We start from the raw sequence: 25,157 nt of genomic DNA, 5'->3' as shown, positions 1-25,157 counted from the left end.
TGTTAGAGATAATATTTCAAAGAGAAAGTTTTCTGAGTATTTAAAGTCTTGATAAAATGAGAATATCTCATTTAAAAGAAAATAATTAGCTACTGCTAGAAGAGATTGAAAGAATGATGTAATATCTGATGAAGAGTTTAAAACTATCAGAAATGAATATTTTTCAGATATTAACAGAGCTAAAACAGACTACTGAAATAAATTTCTTAAAGAAGTATAAGAAAAGAAAGTTTTTAAAGCTTTTAACTATACTAAAACAACAAGTATAGCAAAGCTTTCAGTCTTAGAATGTGAGTTTCAGAATGAATTATATACAGTAAACTCTTTTAAGAAAAAATGTCAAGCTTTTATAAGAATTCTCTTTCAAAACTCATAAGATTCAGATTCAGAGAAAGAGAATATATCACTTTTTAACTATATTAATGAAAATGACTGAGAATGGTCTGATATTATATAAGATGAATTAGAGTCAGCTATCTTCTCAAGTTCAGTTAAAACTGCTGTAGAGCCTGATTTAATTAATCACTTAATTATTTATAATATATACTTCTACTTAAAGAATGAATATTTTGGGCTCTTTTTCAATCTCTTGAAAAATGAATATTATTCTGAATGCTGAAGAGAAGCTACTGAAGTGATTCTTATAAAATCTAAGATAAAAACTTCAATTTATAAGTTATATAGAGTAATATCTCTAATAAACTGTCTAGAAAAGGTTTTAGAAAAGATAATAGCTACACAACTATCTTTTATAAGCTCTATTAATAGCTCTCTTTTATTCAGTGAATAAATGAGAGATAGAAAACAATATTCTGTAATTAATACTTTTCTCTCAGTTATTCATGATATTTAAACAGCAAAGTATAAACATCTGATCTCAACTGTAGTTTTTATTGATAGAAAAGAAGCATTTGATTATGTTTCAAAGTCAAAGTTAATTCAGACTTTGAAGATGTTAAAACTGCCACTTTCTCTAATCAAATGAGTTAACTGTTTTATGTCTAAAAGAATCATACAACTTTTCTTTGATAGAATGAAATAAGACAAGACTGAGATAAAAATAGAAGTGCTGTAAGAATCTTCAATCTCAATTATTTTATTTGTAATATACACTGCATATCTATTCAAAGATAGAAATATGAAAATAGTGTGATCTCTGAGTTATGTAGATAATATTGATCTAGTCCACAGCTCAAAAACTATCAAAGAGAATTTAAAAGTGATTGAAAAAGCTGTAAAGAAAATCTTTGTCAGAACAGATATCAATCAAATTTAATTTAATATAAATAAAACTGAGTTAATTCATTTCTTTTCTAGATTCAATGAGAAAGAACTATCACTAACTCTTTTAAATAGAGAGATTAAACCCAGTTTAAATGTCAAATGATTAGAAGTATGATTAAACTCCAAGTTGAATTTTAAATATCATATTCAACAAAGAACTGTCAAGGAAGAAAGACTATTAAATAACATTATCAGACTATTAAATATAGAGAGAGATCTATTCTTTCAGATCATGAGACAGTTATATATAGCCTGTGTTATCTCAGTAGCTGATTATGAAGTTCAAGTTTAATGAAATAATTAAGGAAATTTCACTGAACTCTTTCAAATTCTGCAAAACAGAGCTTTGAGAAGAATTCTGAAAGCATTCAAATCATCTTCTATTAAAGCAGTGAAAATTGAAGCTTCAATTCCTTCTTCTGCTATTAGATTTGAAAAGGCCTGTATGAACTATGCTCTGAGAGTTATAAAGATGAGCTTAAATCATATAATAAGAGAAAGAGTCTCTTCTTCATTTTCATTAATTAACTCTGAAAATGAACTGAATTGAAATAGATTTGTTGATTGAAATGAAAATAATTCTTCAAAGAAAATGTCTTCTCAACTATACAGACTATGCTCTCTGATTAAAAATCAATTTTCTTCTTTAAATATTGAAAAAGTTGATCATGAGAAGTTATCTCCCTGGAGAGAAAAGCTTGAATCTCTTATAGACTTATAAATAAGTGAACTATCAAAAGAGAAAGAATATGAACAGCATTTGAAGAGAATTTCTACAATTAATATAAAAGACTCAATTCTGATTTATTCAGATGGCTTAAAAAATGAGAACTTGAATAGATTAGGCACAGGCATTGCTTATACTGAAGATAATATCAATTTTATCTCAGATTTCTGAAATCTAGGCTCTGAATGTGAAGTCTTTGATGCTGAACTATTTGCAATAGTGAAAGCTTTCAAACTCATTGAAATGAAATCTCATAAAAGAGAAAATTGTTTGAAAGAGGCATGAATATTCTCTGATAGTCAAGCTGCTTTAAAAAGACTTAGAAATAGTCAGATTCATAATGATCAAATGAATCTTGAACTGATCTTAAACTCTATTTTAAAAATTCAAAAGAGAAGAATATCAAAGCTGATAATTCATCTGCACTGAGTTCCTGCTCATATGAATATTCATGACAATGAATTGGCTGATTCAGCTGCAAAAAAGGGTGCAGAATTAAGCAGATCTATTGAAAAAATTATGTTCTGATCTTTTATAAAGAGAAAAATAAAAGAATCTTGTTTAGACAAGTGAAATGAAAGCTGGCAGAAACAAAAGAAGAGTATACATTATTCAAGATTTGAAATAAAACTCAAGTGAAAATCTTGTTTAATTAAATGTAAAAAGAAAATATTCTCATCTATAATACAGCTGAAACTAGAACATGACTATTTCAAATCTTATATACAAAGATTTGATGATAGATTTGACTCAATAGAATGCTCATTCTGTAATACAAATGAGAATTCTGAGTATATTGTAATGCACTGTGCATTATACAATAGTCTCAGAGTCAGATTGAAAGAGAAGTATGATCTAAATCAATTAAATATGAGATTCTTATTCTCAACTGAGACAGGAATTAAATACTTAATAGACTTTCTATCAGAAACTCAAGCAGCTACAAGAAAATGGCTAAATTCAGAATTATCTGAATATGAAGAGGAGGAAATCAACCAGATATAGTCTGTTAAAACAGCTATATACTATCTTTTAATAATTTGTTTTGTTACAGTCTTTCTTTATTTTATCTTTTTCTTTCAATTTCTTTCTGTCTATCTATTTAATGTGTCTATCTTTAAGACTGTGTTCTCTTTTCCTTTGTCATGATATTGTCAAATGGTTTCAAAGTATGAGATGATGTTAAAACACTGCAATTTGTAAACAGTTTTTGTATTCTGAGCTGGAATTTTCTGATTTTGCATATCTGAAATTGATGAATGTATAATAGTTAACTTTACAGATATAGGAAAAACCCTGAGAACTAAAAGTTCTCAGATAGATGTCATAGTCTCTGACTGTATACATCTATAATTGAAGAATAATAATAATAATAATAAGTATGTGTTTACTTTTCACAAATCAATCATCACTCTCAGCTTCTCTCTAAGCTAGATTACAAAGATGAGTGAAGCAATGAGGTTTCTGTCTCTGAGAGAAACATATTCAATTCTTCTATCTTACAGAAGTGAGTTCAGAATCTGGTTAGCAGCTTTGTGATCTCTTTGAGACAGAGAATAGAGTCTCTGTTTCAGGCTGAAAAAGTTGCTCTCATCAATGAATCACAGTTGCATCTTAATATTATCTGAAAATAAACCTAGGCTGAAGCTAAATAGTTTGTGATGTCAGTTGATGATCACTTGAATAACTGCTTGATCTTCTGTCACTCAGTGATCTGATACATCTGCTTAAACTCACTCAGTGAGAGTATCTGCTATGAGAATTTGAAGTGAATTATTCTGGTCTTCTGCATCCGCCAAATGCAATTCAATGTACAAGATAGGAAACAGAGAATCTTCCAAGTCAGAATAATGAATGATGGCAGCATTTTCAGCATAAATGACAATCTTCTTTCACTGTCAGAGCAGCTGTGAATTTGATAAGTATCTACCCGCGTGAATAGCATCTCTGATGATCTTGATATTTATGAAATATCTTTCATAAAATGTAACAAGCTCACTGTGAATATTGATAGTTACTTTTATCAATGATAATACATCATTAGCTATGATTATATTGCATCTGAGATATCATACTAAGTGGAATTCATCTTCAACAATGAAATGAGAATTATTATCTATCTTCAAGATAAGATCTGTTGTTATGAATAGATTTGATTCATCAGCTCTTAAGCTAACTTCTTGAATGCTCACATATCAATCATGTGACATAGAGGTCAGTCAACAATGAGAGAAGAATAGGCTTGCTATTATTGTATTAATAAGTGATATATTCATGTCTGTACTCATGCAAACAGAGAGATTGTCTTGTAATGTAATTAGACTGGCCGCCGGGACCATGAATTTCACGTTTGGTCTCATTTGATCTGGTCCCATACATTTCTTGGCGTGAATCCCGCTGGGACTGGCTATCAAAAAAACAGGTAAAGTGACTATATATCAGATCTTAAAATGAAACCATGACTTGAAAATAATGAGAAAGTGATCCCATTTGGTCCCATTTAGTCCCATTCTTGGCATAAAGTTACTATTTTTAGACATTTTAAGGTTTTTTTTAGACTATTTTTAATTTTTTAAAAAGTAACGCTTTTTGATAACACTCAAATAAGATTTAAAGTCATTTAAAGCAATAAAAATAATTTAAATTGAGAAGTGGAAATCATGGTCCCATTTGGAAAATGTGACAAGAGTAGACAGTAAGTCCCACTGGGACAGTATGAGACTACTATCTAATGTTAAAACCGTGTAATGGGATCAGTCGAATTGGTAATGGGACTATCAAAAAATCTGGTCCTGGTCCCAGACACGGTCACACGGTCAGTCTAAATGTAATGACAGAAATGATGAGAAAGATGTAAGACAAATACTGTAGTTCACTAACATATTCTCAATCATTTACAGAGATGTCATACACTGCAACTGTATATATATCAGTATTAAAGATATTCTGATAATTATCTGAGAAAATGTCTGTAGATAAGATGAGCCTCTTAGTATCTATTTCACTGATTATTTTTCTGGCTCACTGTCAGAATCTAGACTGAGATTTAGATTGAGCAGGTCATTATTATCTTCTCTGATACTCTTCAGTTTGACTTAATTCACTGAATAATTACTGTTCTTCTCTTTTTTAAGACAGTGATTAATGTAATGAGAGTCTTCACAGATGTAGCACTCTGCTACAGATGTCAGTGATCTTCATTCTTCTATTATACACTGAATCAGTAACTTACTTATTGTGAGAGTACTCAGAGAAATTACTGCTGTCTCTGCAGTAGACACAGACAGCTTTATAGCTTCTATCTGCTTAAATAGAGAGATATAATACAGACAGTAGTCATTATTCTGTTCAAAACATCTGAAACTATATATATAGTCAGTGAATTGAGTCTTATAATTAGTTCAGATATATCAGACAGCTGACTCATTATCTCTAATTTATTATCAGAAGTTATTCAATTGTTCAGTGAGAATAAGCAGTATAATCAAGAAAAGATTAAACTCTAAACTCTCTCATAAGAGTCTCTTTATTATAATGAGATCAGAGATTGTAATGACTCACAGTAAGTTAATCTTCTGTAAGATATATAATATCAGAGACAGTTTATCTGACTTCTTAAAGAAAAAACACAGAGTCTGAGCTTTCATTTAAGCTTTCTCTTCTGATAGCTAGAACTCATGTTTTAACTCATCAATAATGATAGAGAGAGAGATATTCATATTCTTTCTCATTTCAATAGACAGACTGTTATATGATTTCAATGCCTGACTCTTTAGATATAGAGAGAATACATAGAGAATCATATTATCTCTCTTCTGTATAATAATGAATTCTAAGTAATTGATAAATGTTATTACATCTGCTTCTGCTGAGTTAAATAATATAATATTATCAGTCTGTAATCTCACTGATCTATCATCACTTCATGTGAATAAATAAAGTTCACTATTAAGTGAAAGATTAAGATTGTTATGAATGAATATCTGATTTCTGTACATTCAGTTTCTCTCTAAGTTATAAGTAAAATATACAGTGTCAGCTTCTCTGAGGAGATTAATCCTGTCTCTTATTAGATTATAATGATGTATTCTGTCTTCAGCACTGCATGATTCCTGTGAAATTGCTGACATTTGTCAGATTCTAGAAGATGATTTAAAGCCTTTCTTAAAGAAGGCATCTAATTGCTGTGTAGACTTATTAAGAGAATTATCAGCTCTGATATCTGTTCTATTATTCTGAGCTGAACAGTTCATCTGCTGATAATGATTCAGCTTCTATCTTTAAGTGATGAGTGTGACTTTCTCAGCATAGAAGCTATTTCACACTTTTATCAATCTACTTCTTCTGTCTGTCAATTGTTTGAGATTCTCTTGAAGTTTACTGATACATTCATTAATGAGAGTGATATACTCATTTAACTGCTTCTTTCACTGATCAAGCTAATGTTTATATTTATTGAGCTCACTCTCTTATCAGACTAGTCAGACTTCTAGCTGTTCTAACTTCTTAATTGTATCTAGTATTGCTGCTTCATCAGAAGAAGTATGATTCTGATAGTTAAATTCATAAAAGCTTGAGAATATTGAATTTCTCTTCTTAGTATTCTTTATGATATCTGTGTAGAAGATCTGTAATCAGAGATCAATGATATTCTTTCATTTCACTATCAGAGTGAAGTTAAGAGCTGTTTTTATATTATTATAATGTCTGACTGATACACTTATAAGAATGTCTTTCATTTTGATACAATTATACAGCATCACTTAACTTTTGACACTCTTATACTATCTGTCTGTATTCTGTCAGACTTCTGTAATTATAATAGCATGCTTTTCAGTTATTGTTTATAAGTAAGTTTATCTCAAGTCAGATTCATTAGTAAATTCTCAGATAAGTTATTCAATTCTGCTGATAAACTTATCTGATTTAGTGAAAGAAAGTGATTAATGAGAGCTGCTCTGAGTGATTTATTCATCCTGCTTTATTATTGTAATGAGACTGATGAAGTTGTATAAGAGTGTGAATCAGATAAGTTTACTGTGACTATAATTATAATCTAGACTGATTACTAGTGCTATAGTATTCTGAAGTGAAAGATGCTTAAATAATCATTAGCTAGACCTCTCATCAGCTGTAGTATTAAATGAGATAGATTTAAATAACTGCAGATCAGATCAATCACTAGCTGCAGTACTGAAGAAGATAGAACAGTTGAATAATTACAAGCTAGATCAATTACTAGCTACAGTGTTAAAAGAAGATAGAATAACTAATCAGACTGATTATCAGCTAGTCAATTCTCAGTGTCTGCAGTCTGATTCAATCATTAGTACTATATATATTGAGAGTGAAGCAGAAGCTACAGAGGCTAGAAGAACTTGATTCTTAATAAGATATACTATCAAATTATAGTGTATGCTGCTATGTAGAGTCAGATATAAGAGTAAAAACTTATCTAATTCTCTAAAAGATGAGAGATGAGTGTACACTCTTATATATACAGTGATTTTTTTTATAAAGATTAACTCTTATAGAAGAAGTGATTATCTATGAAGAGCAGAACAGAAGCTCTGTAGAGAAGAAGTGAACACTCTTATAGAAGAAGTAATTATATATGAAGAGAAGAATGAAGGCTCTGTAGAAAAGAAGTGAAAGCTCTCATAGAAGAAGTAATTGCATATGAAGAAAAGAGCAGAGGAAGAAGATAGAAGTGAAAGCTTCAGAAAACAGTAAGAGATGAAGCAGAAGCTAGAGTTGAATAGAGAATTGACTTGAATAGAGGGCGGAAGCACGCTATATATAGTCACTTTGCATGTTTTCTTAATGATTAGTCTCAGCGGGATTCACATCAAGAAATGTACGAAATCAGATTAAATGAAATTAAATGTGAAATTCATAGTTCTGATAACTAGTCTATTCATCATTCTTTATATAAAAGTTAATATGAAAAATATTTTTTCACTATATAAAGTTTTTTTCTTATAGACTTTTAATTTATAAAATAATACTATTATATTTAACTAATTCATTTAATAAAAAAATTATTTTCTTTCAATTATAGAAAATTAAAAATAATCTTCTTATCTATAATATATAATTAGAAATAATTATAAATTTAAATTATTAATTACTGCTTAGATAAATTTTTTAATACATTTTATAAGTAATTAAAAATGAATGAAAAATTAAGACTTGAGTAGATATTGAGTGAAAACAGGCCTTGAATGATTGATTATGTTAAAATAGTGAATAGCATGATTGATTCTTCAGATTAGCTATTTTATATGTTCTGTTCATTAATGTACACTCTCAGTGATTGTTCACCTTTCCCTTTCACATCTGGAAGTCCCTTCAATTTTAGTACAACATGCTACGGCTGCGAATTTGAATATACGTGAATACCAATTAACTCGATTGGGAATCCCCCCTGGTAAGAATAAACGCCAACGCGCCGAAAGACACAAGAATATCAAACATTAACCCTGCTCATTAAGGAGACAATTTATAAGGGAGAAGTTTGATTTTCAAACAAGACAAGAAACACATTCGATGGATCTCCCCAACTCCGGAAGCATGGGTAACCATCTAGAGCAATAATAATAATAATAACAATGGGACCGAGAGCAATATCAACTGAAGTCAGTCCATCTTTTCAATACTACCAACCACAAGTGTAGCAGGACCTCTTAATCAAGCGGGGGCGCCTCTGGATCCTCCATACACTGGTCAACTCTCATAATCCTCTTCCCAGTTTTCCTCGCAATGTCGATCACATCTCTCGTGTACTTCACCGTATCCTCGCTAATGAAATGCATGACCACCAGGTCCCCACCCTTATCCACGTCACGCTGGAATGCCTTAACTTGTTTTTCAGGAGTGGGTGAACCGGCCCACAGCCAATCTTCGATGTCAACACTCCAGTTGATAATTTGAGGGTCTTTTATGAACCAGGCGAGTCGCTGGCGGGTTCGTGCTCCAAGGATCCCATACGGAGGACGAAAGTATCGAGCTTATAAACATTAGTTCAATTTGTCAAAGTGGATAGGCAAACAGCTAAACGACCAGTAAAACTTACAGTCAATTCCCAACTTTTCCCTCATTATTTGGAGATTCTTAACAATCTCATCATCGATCTCCGCATCAGTTTTAAGCTCCTCCATCCTAGACATTTGTGAGCAATGAATCGCCAATGAAAACTGACTCTCACCACAAAAAGAAATATAACATACGGAGGATGCGACCATGTATGGAGCGCAACTTGATGACCCCTGGCCGCCATGTCCCTGTATAGATCGGTCCACCCAGAGTTTAGTACCGCCAATCCATTCCCCACAGTGAAGAACGTCGCATTGATTCCCTCCGAAGTCAAAATGTCCAGCATCTGCCGTCCCAAAGCCGGAGAGCCATCGTCAATACCAAATGCGAATGAGTTAGGGCGTTTACATCGCAGCCAAAGAGTCCCGGTTGGCAGCTTTTCAGGGGCAGGGAATGTTCTAGGCCGCGTCGCGGTGATTTCCACTTTCGAGACCTTCAATTTCTCCGGGAGATAGAACCCTTTAAACGATACGGACAAAGCACGGGTATAGTCGATATTAAAATGTGAGATTGGAATATAGATATCATTACCCTGCTGATATCTGCGGGCTTCTATATCATCCCATGTTTCCGGATAAGGGTTCTTGAAAGCGTCGCATTGGGAGTTGGTTTGCGTTATGGAGATGGTAAAATGACTTGCCCCTTCACAGACTATGTGCAGATACATGTCTTTGAACGGGGTAAGGTCGAAACAGGTACTCGTGAGTTGGGTATGGAAGTTCTGGTCGGCATTGGTGGGAGAAAGTTCGACATAGCCGTCGGCCCATACCATGGGCATATTTTCACCACTACCATGCCAGGCATCTAGGTCATTCCGTCCTCCATGTGTAAATGTGTCAATAATAAGGACGGGATTCTGTCCTGCTCGAGCGCGGGGAACATTGGAGGCGATCGCGGTACATAGGAGGAGCGCAAGATATATGCTGCCCTTGGCGAGAGGAACGAGATTGAGGAAAGCCATCGTGAATCACGATATTTCTTCCTTGTTCTGGGCTTTCTTTGTATACTATTATAGGGTAGTCTGATATAGTTACAGGGTAGAGGGGTGGGCAGCGAGAATAGTCTCGAAGAAATTGCGCAATGAATACTCAAATAAGTCCAGGGGTACTAACAGCAGTACCTTAAGAGCTGCTGCCCGACTCGTAAAGAGCTGCGGTTCAGTAAGATGAAAGATATAGTAGTAGACGCATATATGAAAACCTGAAGGCATAATACCCAGGCAAACAGTGTGTATATCTGCGCGTGTCCAATAAGTACTCGCAGAGAGGAAGAAATAAATAGAAGGGGCTTTGACACGCTCAGCAGGAGCGTCTTTCCCACGCCGTGGGCTACAGCAGGCTTCATCGTTGCCCTTGACAGAATATCGAAGAAGAAGTAAATATCCGTCTAGATGGCGGATAGGAAGGAGCATCTGCTCTGTCTTGTTGCGCTGTTTCGGCCTGTGTGTATACTGAGTCTCATTCGCTAGTTAGTGGAAGAGCGGATAGGCTTCTTGGCCGTTGTGAGAAAGAGAGGAAAAGATCCTTCTTGAGAATAGAGTATAAGATTGCCTGTCACTTGGAGAGAGTTCAAATGGATAAAAATTTAGACTGAAAGCAGTGCATAAGCTGTGTCTCTCATCCACTCAATGAACTTTGAAAAGCACTCTATCCCCTCATCTGGCAGCAAGGCACAATTAGCGCGATAGTTAGTTACCATTAGTGTAACAATTAAGCTGTTAGCTCATTACTGTCAGCTTTTCTGTTCATCATCATCACATTTCTCCGTCATCATCTACTCGAGTTTGTGTATAATATCACTGTGAAAGAAAGAGAGTAAAAGAGAATAAAGAGAGAGTTTCAAGATTAAAATCTGCTTACACTGTAGATGATATTTCTCTCTGTTAGAGAAGCTGATGTTGACAGAAGTTCTATTTATTTATATTATAATATAGCTAAACACTTTGAGTTTTATTAGATAGAAGATATTATACACTTATTTTTCTTCTTATTTTATATTAATAAATGAATTCTACCCTCTTACCACCACAACTGCCTCTACCGCCCCGCAACCCTCTCTACCTCTACTCTTCTTACCACCCCTTTCACCCTCTACTCTCTAATCTCTCTATCATCACCATCATCTCTACCGCCTCTATCACTCTCTCTCTCTATCACTCTCTTTCACCCTGTATCACTTCTACCACTTCTACCACTCTTTTCACTCCTTTCACCCCTTTCACTTCATCTACCCCTTCTACCTCTTCTACCTCTTTCATCTCTTTCACTCTTTACTCTCTCTACTGCCTCTATCACTCTCTTTCAACCAGTATCATCTCTATGACTATTATCAGATTAATCAGAATCATACAGGCTGCAGAGCCAGCGGCTCAATCTTTAAATTCAAAGAGATGCATATGACATCATATGAGATTATGTTACAGAGAATTTAGTAGTGCATGCTATGAACATAGAGATCAAAAATGAATGTAGAGAAAAGTATAAGAAATGTAAATACTGTAGAGAATGTATAAAAAGAGCAGAATGAAAAAAAGAATGAAGATTTGAAAATTGATTTGAGCTGAAGATATAAATTAGAGCATTTAAATATTTTTAATAAGATGTATGTGATATCACATTATAATGGTTTTTGCATGAAAAAGTTAGTTTTTCTATAATAAATATAGTATATTAATAAATGTATAGATTGTAATGAATGTATTAATTGTAATAAATGTAGAGAAAAGTATAAAAAATATAAATACAGTAGAGAACATCTGTAAAGAAAAGAATGAAGATTAATATCAGTTATTCAACTAACTGTTTCAATTTCATTAAATGAATTTATTGACTACTGCAGCTATTACCTGTGACAATCTCTCTAAATTATGTGATCAATCACTATATTAAGCTTTTTATAAATATTTTTATTAATATAATTTTCTACTATACTACAGATTATAATCTGAAGAGTATGTTTTTCTTTTTAAAATATTATATTAATATTTCAACAAGAGTAGTTCATCTTTTTCAGAAAAACTCTTACTTTGTATTAAAATATTTCATTTTCTCTAAATCTATCAGTTAATAAATTTATATTCTTTGCAAAAAAACGCATTCTTTATTGCGGATAATGTGTACGAATAAGTACTTGTAGGTGATTATTCAGTGATTCACAGCTTAGTATAATATGAACTAATAGCTACTAGAGGTATTCATAGTAGAAAGATAGATATAGAGATTGAATGTATAATAGTATTCAAGCTGAGTTATAAATAGTAGTCATGAACTTTAGTCTATATAGTTATATATAGTCAAGAGCTGCTAACTCTATTAATTACATAAGAGATAGTAATAAAGATAAAATATCTGTAAGAAGTAAAATTTCTTATATACTCTTTTCTCTCTAAAGTTATATCTGTGAAGTCTTTTACTGAGTAATTTCATAGAATCAGACTCAGCACTGTAGTAATACTCATTAATAACTCTTCATATCTATAAAAAATCTCAGTGAGGAGAAGTCTCTTATTACTATTAAGAGAAAAGAATCTATTACTCAGTTTCTTATTTCATAAAATTCTTTATAATCTGCAGATCTTTCTCTGACTACTATATATATTCATCTTATATCTTTTAATCAGAAGAGTTGAAGTTAACTCTCAATTATTATTTCATAAGATTCTTATATAATTGTCACACAGATTTATTTTACATCTTTCAATTCAGAGAATTTTACTTAAGTCTTAATTATTCTTTTAGAAGATTTCTATATAACTGTTACACAGATTCATTCTGCATGTTAAATCACTTCTTATGAGATAATTCTTATTAAAGAGAAGTATTTATAAGTTAATCTTTTATTTATTCTTATAAATAATTATTCTTTGATAATATAGAGTTGTAAGAAATTTTTCATTCTTTCATTAACTCTGTGAAATTATAGAATCAACATATACATAGTCTGTAATTACTCTTTATAATCACATAGAAAGATTCAGATCTGTGATTTATAATTACTCTTTATTTACTAAAGTAATCTAACTATTTCACAGAATTACTTAGAGTGTAAATAGATCTTTTTAAAGTAGTATAAATATCTCAGATCTGTCTGCAGAATCTTATTTTCTCTTCTCTTTTTCTATAACAGCTCTTATTTTTATAATCTGTGTATATCTTTATTTATCTGTGAAGTTTTTTCACTGAGATAATAGAGAGAGAGTGTTTCTGACAATATCTACATATTGATGTAATGTGGTTCGGGAGAACGTATAACCGCCGGATAATAACGCGGCTGCTTCCGAACATGCTTACACTTCTAAATATGCTTACAAATGTGAAGGAGTCATAGCGGCCACTAATTAATTTAGTATAACATATATAAGAAGCCAGCGTACACCTGTGATTATACACTGACTCAAGCAATCTTTGAATCACATGTGATAGCATTTCTAATAACTGATGAGAAGTGCAGGCTTCTTCAGAGTGTGATAATTCTGTTTACAAAGCAATTTGTAGTTATCATGTCAGTGTGATTCTAAAACATATTAAAAAATAGTGTATAAAGAAGCAGTAAATAAAAGAGCATCTGAATGATACTACTCTGCTTATTGAGGAAAAACTTCACACTCAGATGAATATCATGTATGTGAATGAATGAGATGTAAGAAAGAGAAGGTAAGTGATGAACTAAATTCAAAGAAGATCACTCTCTACTTAGAAGAATAAAAAAGAGATAATCATTACTGAAGTCATATAATAATAATAGAAAACAGAAATCAGAAATTATATAATAATATAATGATATAATAATATAATGATAGATATTATATAATCAATGAGAAATCACTCAAATGAATATCTTTTCTAGTTAATATAATCACTCTTCTCTACTATCTGAACTGAAAGATATGCAGAACCTCTCAGAGAATTTACTCAAAGTAGTAAGAAAAGCAGCTGAGATTACTGAATCAGAAGTGAAACTTCATATATATACAAGAATTCTAAATAAGATTAAGGCCTTGTATACACAGTGACAGGCTAAGACAGAAGTTAAGTAACAATTAATATTCATCATAAATTAAGTATTCACTATAAAGAGCTTCACTGACATAATTGCTATTATTAATAAGAATAGGAAAAATTAGGTCATAGATCTGCAGCAGGAAATTGAATGTTTATACAGATAGATAATTATATCAAATCTGAAGATCTTATTATAATTGTTCACAATCTCTTTAAAAGTGTACACATTATCTAAGATCACTGCATATAATGAGAATTTAAGCATGAAATATATCAAGTCAGAAGATCTGTCAGAGTTATTAAGCTTCAATAATAACTGAAAAAACAATGCTGCAATTAGCCGACTAAGTCAGATACAATTAGACTGACCGCCAGAATCATGAATTTCATATTTAATTTCATGTGATCTGATCTTATGCATTTCTTGATGTGAATTTCACTGAAACTAGTCATTAAAAAAACATGCAAAGTAACTATATATCAAATCTCAAAATGAAACCATGACTTGAAAAAAATGAGAAAGTGGTTTTATTTGATCTCATTTAGTTTCATTCTTGGCATAAAGTTACTATTTTTAGACATTTTAAGGTTTTTTTACACTATTTTTAATTTTTTAAAAAGTAACACTTTTTGATAATACTCAAATGAGATTTAAAGTCATTTAAAGCAATAAAAATAATTTAAATTGAGAAGTGAAAATCATGATCTCATTTGAAAAATGTGACAAGACTAGACAGTAAGTTTCACTGAGACAGTATGAGACTACTATCTAATGTTAAAACCATGTAATGAGATTAGTTGAATTAGTAATAAGACTATCAAAAATTCTGATCCTGATCTCAGACACGGTCACACGGTCAGTCTAGATGCAATTATATTATCAGATTGAATATGAACTCATAGACAAACAGTTAACTGTAACATGACGGAACCGAAGTGATGACTAGTCAGTGATATCATGTAGAAGTAGTTGTTTAAGAAGCTGTATAAATGAGCTTGACTATCTTGCTTGAATAGTGAGCTTGTAGGCTACAGAGTTATTATGAGAATATCACAGATATAATACTTAGTATACTAAGAAGATTATATGAGAAATGCAGTAACTCTTATATATATTTCAGTAGAAGAAAAACCAAATCACTGACTTCTTTAATAAGAAGTCAGCATCTAGCTATTTTATATAGATAATGAGTGAATACTCTTCTTTCATTTCATGAGTGAGAATAGCTGAAGTGATATCTCAGTGATATCTCACTGTCAAGAAAGTGTAATCTGCTGATCTTGTATAAAAGTAGAGTTTTTATATTCATTAATCAGATCTTTCTATAATATATTTAAATAATGTTATAGAGTGATTGAAAACCAGTTTAAACAGAATGAAATTATTCATATAAAAGTGATAAGCTATGTAAAACTGTAACAGAGTTCTAGCATAGCTGAAAGTATGATAATATTCTTCTCTTTAAGAGTATAGTTCTGATACTCTTAAGATTATCAGATTAGAAGTTATCTTTGTTGTATAGTAATAGTAATTAATTAATTAACAGTGTATATACTGTATATGATATAAAGAAATAGATGAGTTTTTCTGCTGACTGTATAGATCTTTCTTTCTCATCTCTGTTCAAATTAAATATGTGATAAGTGAGTTTTTTATATATTAATTTAAAATGTGAAAAATATAGTTAATAAGTAACTTACAGATCTCTTATTATATTCTGTTTCATATATAAAATTCTCTGCAAAAGTGATATATTTTAGAGACAAAGTTAACAGTAGTGATAGAATTTTTTGAAAAGATCTTCTCTCTTCTATGACATATTTTTCTTCTTTCTTCTCTCAATTATAACAGTGAGTATATGAGATTATCATTCTTGAAAGATAATAAAGAACTTATTCTGATATTTTCTAGTAATTAAATGTCTTCATAATGCAGCTGCGGCCTCCATGACTGTCAAGAAAGCCAGATTGAAGATGAAGACAGCAGTGTCAATGAGCTGCAGAAGCACTGCTCTCATTATCACATCTTCTTCTTCTATATCTCTTACAGCTGCAGTGATTGTAGCCATGTCTTGCAGTGAGATGTTGTCTCTTCTGCTAATCAGTTCATCTGTGTTCAGTTCTTTTTCTGCTCTCTTCACTGCTGTTATAACATCATTCTCTTCCTTAGTTAACACAGTGATGTATGACTCTATGTGATCATTCAGAGAGAATCTTGAGAAGAGCTTGATTTCAGAAATAGCAGCTCTGAGAAGTCTAATCTGTAGTTTCTCTTCTGTGATATATCTGAGCTCTGCTTGAAATACTGCTGAGTTGAGTTTGCAGAGTCTCACAGTTTCTTTATCTTCTCTCTGTAAAAAGACTTTAGTACAGTCTCTGACTGATATTATTATATATCTATACTGCACTAAGCAGCTGAAGAAGAGAAGAATCTTATACACTCATCTCTTCTCTTACTTCTGTTTTTTTTATTATATCTCTAACAATGACTTCTGTCTCTCTGTAAGTATTATCTCATAGAAAGACATTGTGTTGACTCTGATAAAAAGCTCAGATACTCAAGCAGTACAGAGTAAGACTCTCAGAGCTTTAAGTATTAGTGAATTCTATCAAGACTGAAGAGATCTCTCTTACTTATCTATAAAAGAAGATAAAAGCATGAATCTCTGAGATGAAAAAACATCTCAGAATAACTAGCTTTAAGAAGAAGTTAGCTAGTGCTGCTATTAAAAGTACTACAGAGATTAATTACTAATTGAAGAGAATCTCACTTCAGTTAAAGCAGATAACTGATTTATTTTATAAGTTAATAAATTAATACTTTCAGTATCTCTTATACTCTTCTACAGTATGCTTCTCTGCAGTGTCACAGTCCTAACTTCTTAACAGATAAAGATATCAGTGTTGAAGACTTTAACAGTGAAGAATAAGTTTAAGAAGAGTATAATTATTAATAAGTAGACTCTGAAGTTTTCTCTTTTTACTTTTTCAGCAGACTGCAGTCTCATTAGAATAGCAGTAGTCTGTAGATTAATAATATTAATCTTCATTAATTTTAAATATTTCTTTCTTTTCTTATTAATCACTTCAGAAATTTTACACTTGTGTAGTCTCATTAAACTTCTAAAAATTCTTTGAGAGATAATAGAAGAAGAGTGCTACAGAGTTCATAAGACACTGATTCATTATTATGAGATTATCTTTAAAAAACTCTTTGAGAAAAATGAGAAGTTCTAAGTAATATTTCTTATTCACTATCTCTGATGTGTAATGAGACAGTCTCTACTAGCTATCTCATAGCTTGCAATCTCTTTCTCAGCATTTTTCAAATGCTCAAGCAGTTTTCATGAATTTTCTAATAATGAATAATCTTCTTATTTAATAAGATATTAGAGCTTACTGTAATATATTCACTTATTCAATATTTTCTTTATAAGATATTTAATATCACTCTCAATCTCAATACTATTCAGCTGAGATGATTTCACTTCAGAGTATTACTTATAGAACTTTAAATAGAAAATGTGAAAAATAGAATGAATTGATTTTAATTCTGAGAGTAATTTCAACTTATATATCTACTTATTTATTACTCTTGTTACTAGACTGGCCGGCGGGACCATGAATTTCACATTTGATTTCATTTGATCTGGTCTCATACATTTCTTGGCGTGAGTCCCACCAGGACCAAGCCTCAAAAAAATCTGAAAATGGACCATTTCTGAGAGAAATGATGTGAAAAATGATCAGATTTAATTCAAGAACAGTGAAATGAAAGTAATTTCTCAGAATAAACTGTGAAAGATGATCATTCTTCTAAAATCAAAATGAGACTGAGACTGAAGATTAAAATCAGTCTCATTCAGTTCATTCAGTGATTGCTTATATAATCAGAATTTGATAATGATTATTGATAACACTCATGAAATAACTAAATACATTCTTGTGTAAGTATATTCTTCACTTTCTCATGAAAACTACACTTCTCTGATATACTGTGATCAGAGATATTAAACTATCTGATAATTTCATGTTTTATAATCATGAGTTTCTTGATTATTTCTCCTTGTAATTGTTCTCAGTGATAGTGACAAATATCTTGACTTGAGTTGAACTTTCACTTCATTCTCATCTCTGTCAATGAAATTGTCAGAATATTATGTGTCATCAGTGCAACAGTTGAATATGTACTCTCAACAATTTTTCATAACTCTAGAATTGATTTGATATGTAAATTTATCAGATTATCTTGAAGATAGCAGTCAAATTCAGTTTTACAAGTATGTAGTTTTGTCTAATTTTCAGTTGTAATCAATGTATACAAGTTCTGTTTCAAAGTTAGTATTATAGTTCTATGAGATATGAAGTGTTATCAAAGATCATTACTTACTAGAGAATTGTATTTCACTGTCTTCACATCTTGAACATCTGCTCATTCAAATCTCTGATAGTTGACATTGTAGTAGTCTCAGACTAATTTAATATATAAGTCTCATTTCTTCTCTGTTTAATCTTGAGAAGTGTAGATATTAACTCAACAGAAGAAATCTAGTAGAGCTGCTATAGCATAGTACTCTGTAAAAGATTGTTCAGTTTTGCTGTAGTAATATGTCAGTTTATTTCTTACAGTAATAATAGCCTGTGTTATAGCATCATCTCAGACTGAATTTCTTTTTAAGTGATTCAACTGCTTCTTAAAATGAGTAAATAAACTGTTATACACTCATCAGACTGACTGCAGCATTGATGTACAAGTGATTGAGACTGTCTTTATTATCTTATAAAACTGAAACAGTAAATCAATCATATATTTCAACTGAGTTCACTTTATATCAGAAAGTTTCAATATCTGAATCTTTTCTTAATCAGAGTGTTACACTCAATAATTAATCATCTGATGCAATTGAAGAGTCTGAACAGTCATCTTATATATTGAACTTCATCATATTCTAACATACTGTATCATATTCAGTGATGTGACTGATTTATTTATTTATTAAATATCATGAAATTGTTATTATTATTTAGAGAAGGTACAAATTGCATTAGCAATGTTTCAAATCTGTGATATTTAAATTATTAGTCAATCTATTCAAAATTAACAGTAGTATTATCAAAAAGCATTATCAAAAAGCAATATTAAAAAGTGTTATTAAAAAACATTATCTTTTATAAAGTAGATGCAAAAGTTACTTGAGTAATCACTTTCATCTCATTCTCATCTCAAGAATCAGTCATCTTATTATTCTTCATCTCAATGTTAAGATTCTTTATCAGTGTTTATACTACAAGTTGAACCACATGAGTAATGCAGAGAATATAACCTTGTTTATTATTTCAGAAATACAAAGTCAATTTTTACTTCAAGCTCTTCATCATAGTGTAGTTATTCACAGCATTGTCAGTTATAATTATAAGAAGACTGAGACTAATATCTCAATAGTTATTTTTAATCACAGTTATTAATATCTCTGTCATATAATTCTCAGTATGACTACTGATCAATGATTCAAATTCAATTAATGTCTCTTGATAAGTTCAGTTCTTATCAATGTAATAACATATAACTTCTATAAATGTAAGATTATTTGTACTAGTTCATGTATTCACTATAAGAGACACTCTTCAATGATTCTTCAACTCTGATTCTAGATATTGTATATTGACTTTGTAGTATATCTTAAGATTGAACTGAAGACAGAATCAATGTGAAATATGAAGATTTAAATTAAGCATTTGAAGAAGTGTTCAGAATTCAGAGTTTTCAATTGATTAAAAAGAAAGATTCAGAGATATACATATATAAAGTAATTATTCACAGAAGTTATCAGATAAGAGTTGTGAAATCAGAGTACTGATATATAATTGTTTTCACATGATTTTCTTCAAATTAGAAAGTTAGTGTTATTAAAAATCATTATCTGATAGAGGAACTTATCAGCTCAGTAGTAATTTTCTGATTATTTTTCTTTTATTATCTGCATTCTGATGACTTCAGATATTGAGAAATTTCTTCAGAGTTATAATTAGTTTATAATGAATGTTTCTGAATAAAGTTGCAGTGATTGTAGCAGAGAGATGACTCTTTAGTAATCTGTAATACAATCTGTTGATAATTATTTCATAGATCATCTCAGTGTTTATGTTGAGTTTTTCATAAATTTTATAACCTAAAATCAGATGTGAAGAATGAAGTGATTATTTATTATGATTGAAAGAGAGCATTCTGTATTGAATTGTAAATAACATAGACTTTGTGATTCACAGTGATTTCTTGAAGAGTTTATGAATCTTCAATAGAAGTAAAAGAAGTAAAAGAAGTGAATTCAGAAGATATGATAATAATTTAAGAAAGATAATAATTTATTTTCAATAACTGATCACTGATGTGTGTAAGAAGAATTAATATAAGAGAAAATAATCTTGTTTCTTAGCTTAGTTATAATTTTAGTACTAACTCAGATTGAATATCATTGATGTATAAAAGTAAATAAATAATCTTAATTAATCTCTGTCATATTTCTTGAAATATATTAATATTGTGAAAGAGAGTATTATCAAATTGTGTTATCAGATAATATCATTAAAAATATATTAATATTATGAATATCAATGTTGAAAAAATGTTGATACTTATATATTATAGTGATTTGTGAATCATGATAGTTAAATATATATATATATATATATCATTCCTGACTTGATTACAACTTGTATAATAATTTTTGAAAACTTAAAATCAATTTTAATTATTAATAATTAAAAACTTAAACTTATAACTAACTAATATAAAAAGAAAAAAATCTACTTCTTCTCTTTCTTATTCTTCTTATCATTCTTCACAATTCATTTCTCATTCTTCTTCTTCTTCTTCTTCTTCTTCTTCTTCTTCTTCTCATCTGAGGTGATAATCATCTCAAAATCTCCTTCTGCTGCCTTCTTGGAGAAGAGTTCTTACTGCTTCTTCTCAGCCAGGTCAATCTGTGCCTCAAAATCCTGCATTTTCTGATCTGCTGTCTCGGGTTTCATCTCAGCAGTAAGCAGATTGACATGCTCAGAGAGCAGGGCTGTCTTCTCAATGTTCTGAATTATGAAGTGTATTTGAGATCTGAATAAGATCTTAATCCTCTTCTTCTCTATCAGCTCCTGCTAATCAATTAGAGAACAGAAGTATTATCAAAAATTGTTATCTCTTAATAAATAAAAAACTTATCAGTTTTGACTTCTTTATCTTCTACTTCAACACCTTCTCAATCTTCTTCTATCACTGCTTATTTACAGTAATACTCTTCTTCTCTCTCTCTCTCTTTATCTTGAACTCAAATCATTCTCAGAACTTCTTCTGGTCTCACTGCTGCTGTATGAGACTCTTCACTATTTTCTTCTTCAATCTCTCACAGGTGACATCATTCACATTATTTCTATACTTAGTTCAGTCTAAATCTATCAGAAGTATTACTTAAAATCATTATCATTCTACTCTCTTATAAAGCCTCTTCAAGATATTATAACATGTCTTACAATCAGTCTTTTCTCACTTGAATACCTTCTTCTTCTCTTTCTTCAATCTGTGACAGTGCTCACACGCCTTGATGATCCGCAGAACCGCAGAATATTTAAAGAGAGATGATATGATAAATTTCAGTGAGTGTTGAAGAGAGATGAAGGCAGAAGAGACAGTCAGAAATGATATAATAATAATGATAATAATAATAATGATAATAATAGTGATGATAGTAATGATGATGATAATAATAATGATGATAATAGTGATGATAATAATAATAATGATGATGATAATGATGATGAAAGAGAAAGTGCATTGAAATATATTACTGACTTATCAAATATAAAGAGACAAAGAAAATATTACCAGCTTTCAGAGATATACAGAAATAGCTACAGTGTTGCATAGCAACATCATCTTCATTCAATACATACAGTGTTAATATTCTTTGTATGCAGTTATCATATAATCTATATCAGAGATACATGCAGAAAACAGATCTTTGTTACTAGAAAGAATAATTGCAGTGATTCTCTGTTTTCATATTATAAAGATAAGTTATTCTTATTTCTTTCTTCTCTCTTTTCTCTTCTTCTTCAACTCATCACTAAATTCAAGCTAGTATGAAAACTATTAAAACACTTCTAGAAACTCTCAAATTGAAGAGTATAGACTAATCAAATTTTAAATGCAGAAGAATCAAATTATATTCAATATTACTAATTATTCATTCTCTCTCAATAAAATCACAGTCACATCTTCTTCTTCCTCTCTCAAATGAAACATAGCCTGTGAAAAGCAAGTATCACATCAGGTCATAATGATCAACACAGCCTCAGCACACAGAACTGTATACACACAGTGTGTACTGAACTGAGAGACTGCATGAGTTGCAAATCAGTACCAGCATCTCAGAGAGAGCTGTGCAGTGTGAGAAAGCTGCAATTCTCAGTCACATATGCAGAGAATGAATCATTACAGTAAGTGTATGTGTATTGTATGAAAGTAACACTTTTTAATAACACTCAGTCTCTGATATCATGAAAATAGAGTCTCTTCATGAGATCTGTTTTTATCAGAAGTCAGAGAATCTTATATTCTTCAAGATTATCTTCATCTATCTTGTCTGTGAAATTGATGAGAGAAATCATTGATTTCAGCATTCTGTTCTTGATGTTATTCAAGTGACAGCAGAGTTCACTCTGACCACACTTTTTAAGTGTATATTTTCTAAATATTCACATTTATACAGATATATACTGATTATTTATTAGATAATATTAAGACAATAACTCATTGCAGCTATATTACTCTCACTGTGAGAGATACACAGTTGATAATGAATATTGTAAAGACTCTGAGAAGTAAGTATTTTAAGAGTACTGTGACTCTGTAATCTTGATTTTTTTTATTTTTATTCTTTATTTTTTTCTTTTTCTTTTCTTTTTTTTTTATTCATTCTGATTTTTTCTTGTTTTTGTTTTGTTTTTTGTTTTTTGTTTTTTTTTTTATATTTTACATTTTTTTCATAATTAAAATTATATGAATTATAATCTGTGTTTAGAAAAGTAATGATATTTGATAACACTCTCTGTTGAATTTTCAATAAATGAGCACTATGTTATGATATTATGTAAGTGAGAAGTGATTTCATAATCTTATTTAATGCCATTCTCAATAATGAGATCAGAATGAAAATGTGACTAAGAATTCAAACATATTCTTTATTCAGAACTAGATTTTTAACAACTGTACAGACTTTATCTCAGCAAGCTCAGACACTTCTTCAGATATTCATTGCTGTTTTAACACTGAATTGATGATTATGTCATGAGCTAATCTCAAATAAGCAATAAGCTAACTCAAATAGTAAAATCAGGTCATGTGAGTGATAATATCTTATGAAGTATCTGAGAAGAAACAGTTTCTGATTATTAGTAACATGAGAAGAATTTGCTCAGTACTCTGAGTATGAAAGAGAATTTTAACTCAACTTCATAGATTCATCATTTCTGTATCATCTTGAAACCTTAGAATAACAATGTTCTCGCGATGTATCTGATTTTTATATTCATATCTCAAGTTCTTAGAATAGAAGTATCACCTCAAAGTTGACCAGTGTGTTTTTAAACACAGGAATTTTGATTCAATTCCTCATACAAAAAAAAGCTCTTAGAAATTCTGAGATCAAAAAATATGATCATTTTCAAGAGTATATATCTATCTTAAATATGGATTTTTTTGAAATATTAAAGAAATATTTCTATTCTTCTTCTCTTTAGCTATAAGCTAAGGTGATTTTCAAATCTCAAAGATATGTGGGTATATAGTAATAGACAGTCAAAGTTGAAGAATCTGAAAAATCCTTGTAAATCTTGGAAATCTTCATTGAAGATGGAATCATTTCTTCTCAGACCCTCTGGCGAGGATTGCTCTGAGCACATGACTTGTATCAAAAGTAGGTTAGTGTCATGCCGGATTAACTAGTTAATAATAATGCTGCAACCCGTTCAAACCGAGCCAGAGGTCTGAGCCCGCTGAGATAAGTACAGACTATGCCATATCTCACGATCAACCGCTCCACCACGAACTCGCTCGATTTTTCGAATAAGAACCCGCCGATAGATCCATCGAAAAGCCCTCGATCATACGAGCATTTTGACGCCATCGCCGACCGCATACCCCGTGTGGTGGTGGAGTTATCTAGCCAAACGTGAACCAGACGTCGTTCGGAACTCCTGCGTGGGATTATCCCCCATTCTCCCCTACCATACCACAACCCCGGGCCAAATTGCCATACAAATTGTAAGGTGAAGAGACCTAGCCGTATGCAGCAATCTTCTCGATTTTGGAAGATCCCCGATCTGTAGTTGTGGAGATATCTGAGGAGCGACCTCCGCGAAAACCCTGTCCATCTTTGATGTTCCAAAACACCAACGCCAAGTCTCACCCTCGTACCGCCCTTCCCAATCTGGCCCATCCCCAGCAGAAAAATACAAAAAGATACCTCAGTGATAATATCAAGCACATAATCAATGAACAACAAGTCAACAGCACATCAACAACTATAAAATCAGTATACCTCAAGGTCTGACTGAGCCTTTGATCCCTGCACAGTGAGATATATTAAATCTAGTTTTAATATCTCAATATTCAATAGATTCTGCAAGGGATTGAGAACAGCAACACTAGGTTTCTATTGAATTTAAGAATTAACTCTATATTGATATAATCATTGACAAAGTCTTCTATTTTGAGATATAAATAACCAGTTTCTCTACATCCTGCTGACAATATTTACATTATCATATAGAAATAGACTTATATTCTCTATAATATCAAGACTCTGAAGAGGGAAAGTCTTGATAGAGAGTATACAGTAGTGCATATCTTAGCAGTTTCTATCTCATTCTTCTGCAGCAGTTAATGCAAAAAAAAAAAAAAAAAAAAAGATCTTAGAAATAGTTTTTTACTTCTCTTGAAAAAGTAAGATGTTTTTCTCTGAGTTTTATACAATATTCTTACAAAGAATTGAAAACAGAGT

General features: G+C 31.0%; 3 protein-coding genes across 3 annotated transcripts; all 3 read right to left on the bottom strand.

Annotated features, from left to right (window-relative positions):
* Window positions 1-8,256: 8,256 nt before the first annotated feature.
* BDCG_06204 (polysaccharide deacetylase) lies at window positions 8,257-10,750 on the bottom strand. Its single transcript, XM_045421931.1, has 3 exons — window positions 9,241-10,750; window positions 9,087-9,172; window positions 8,257-9,020 (listed from the first exon to the last, which is right to left on the bottom strand). The coding sequence occupies exons 1-3, from the start codon at window positions 10,065-10,067 to the stop codon at window positions 8,698-8,700; spliced, it is 1,236 nt and encodes a 411-aa protein (XP_045277686.1). The 5' UTR covers window positions 10,068-10,750; the 3' UTR covers window positions 8,257-8,697.
* A 10,310-nt stretch (window positions 10,751-21,060) lies between these two features.
* On the bottom strand, window positions 21,061-21,513 carry BDCG_17260 (uncharacterized protein; the record flags this gene model as incomplete). The annotated part of the gene is made up of 2 exons (XM_045426403.1): window positions 21,061-21,255; window positions 21,505-21,513. The coding sequence occupies 2 exons, from the start codon at window positions 21,511-21,513 to the stop codon at window positions 21,061-21,063; spliced, it is 204 nt and encodes a 67-aa protein (XP_045281583.1).
* Window positions 21,514-23,907: 2,394 nt separating this feature from the next.
* Window positions 23,908-24,636, bottom strand: BDCG_06203 (uncharacterized protein). The gene has a single exon (XM_045421930.1). The coding sequence runs from the start codon at window positions 24,591-24,593 to the stop codon at window positions 24,093-24,095; it is 501 nt and encodes a 166-aa protein (XP_045277685.1). The 5' UTR covers window positions 24,594-24,636; the 3' UTR covers window positions 23,908-24,092.
* Window positions 24,637-25,157: the final 521 nt, after the last annotated feature.

Source organism: Blastomyces dermatitidis (genome assembly GCF_000003525.1).
Source record: "Blastomyces dermatitidis ER-3 genomic scaffold supercont1.6, whole genome shotgun sequence".
In the NCBI taxonomy this organism is placed as follows: domain Eukaryota; kingdom Fungi; phylum Ascomycota; class Eurotiomycetes; order Onygenales; family Ajellomycetaceae; genus Blastomyces; species Blastomyces dermatitidis.
Note: the sequence above shows the minus strand (reverse complement) of the source record. Positions and strands in the feature narration are given on the sequence as shown.

Bases quoted from the DNA above. Each gene is read 5' to 3' on its own strand.
- BDCG_06204 (XM_045421931.1), bottom strand. From the start codon at position 10,067: ATGGCTTTCCTCAATCTCGTTCCTCTCGCCAAGGGCAGCATATATCTT. The intron at 9,173-9,240 runs GTATGTTATATT...ACAAATGTCTAG, and splicing joins CATACATGGTCGCATCCTCC to GATGGAGGAGCTTAAAACTG. The intron at 9,021-9,086 runs GTAAGTTTTACT...AATGTTTATAAG, and splicing joins GGAAAAGTTGGGAATTGACT to CTCGATACTTTCGTCCTCCG.
- BDCG_06203 (XM_045421930.1), bottom strand. From the start codon at position 24,593: ATGGGCCAGATTGGGAAGGGCGGTACGAGGGTGAGACTTGGCGTTGGT.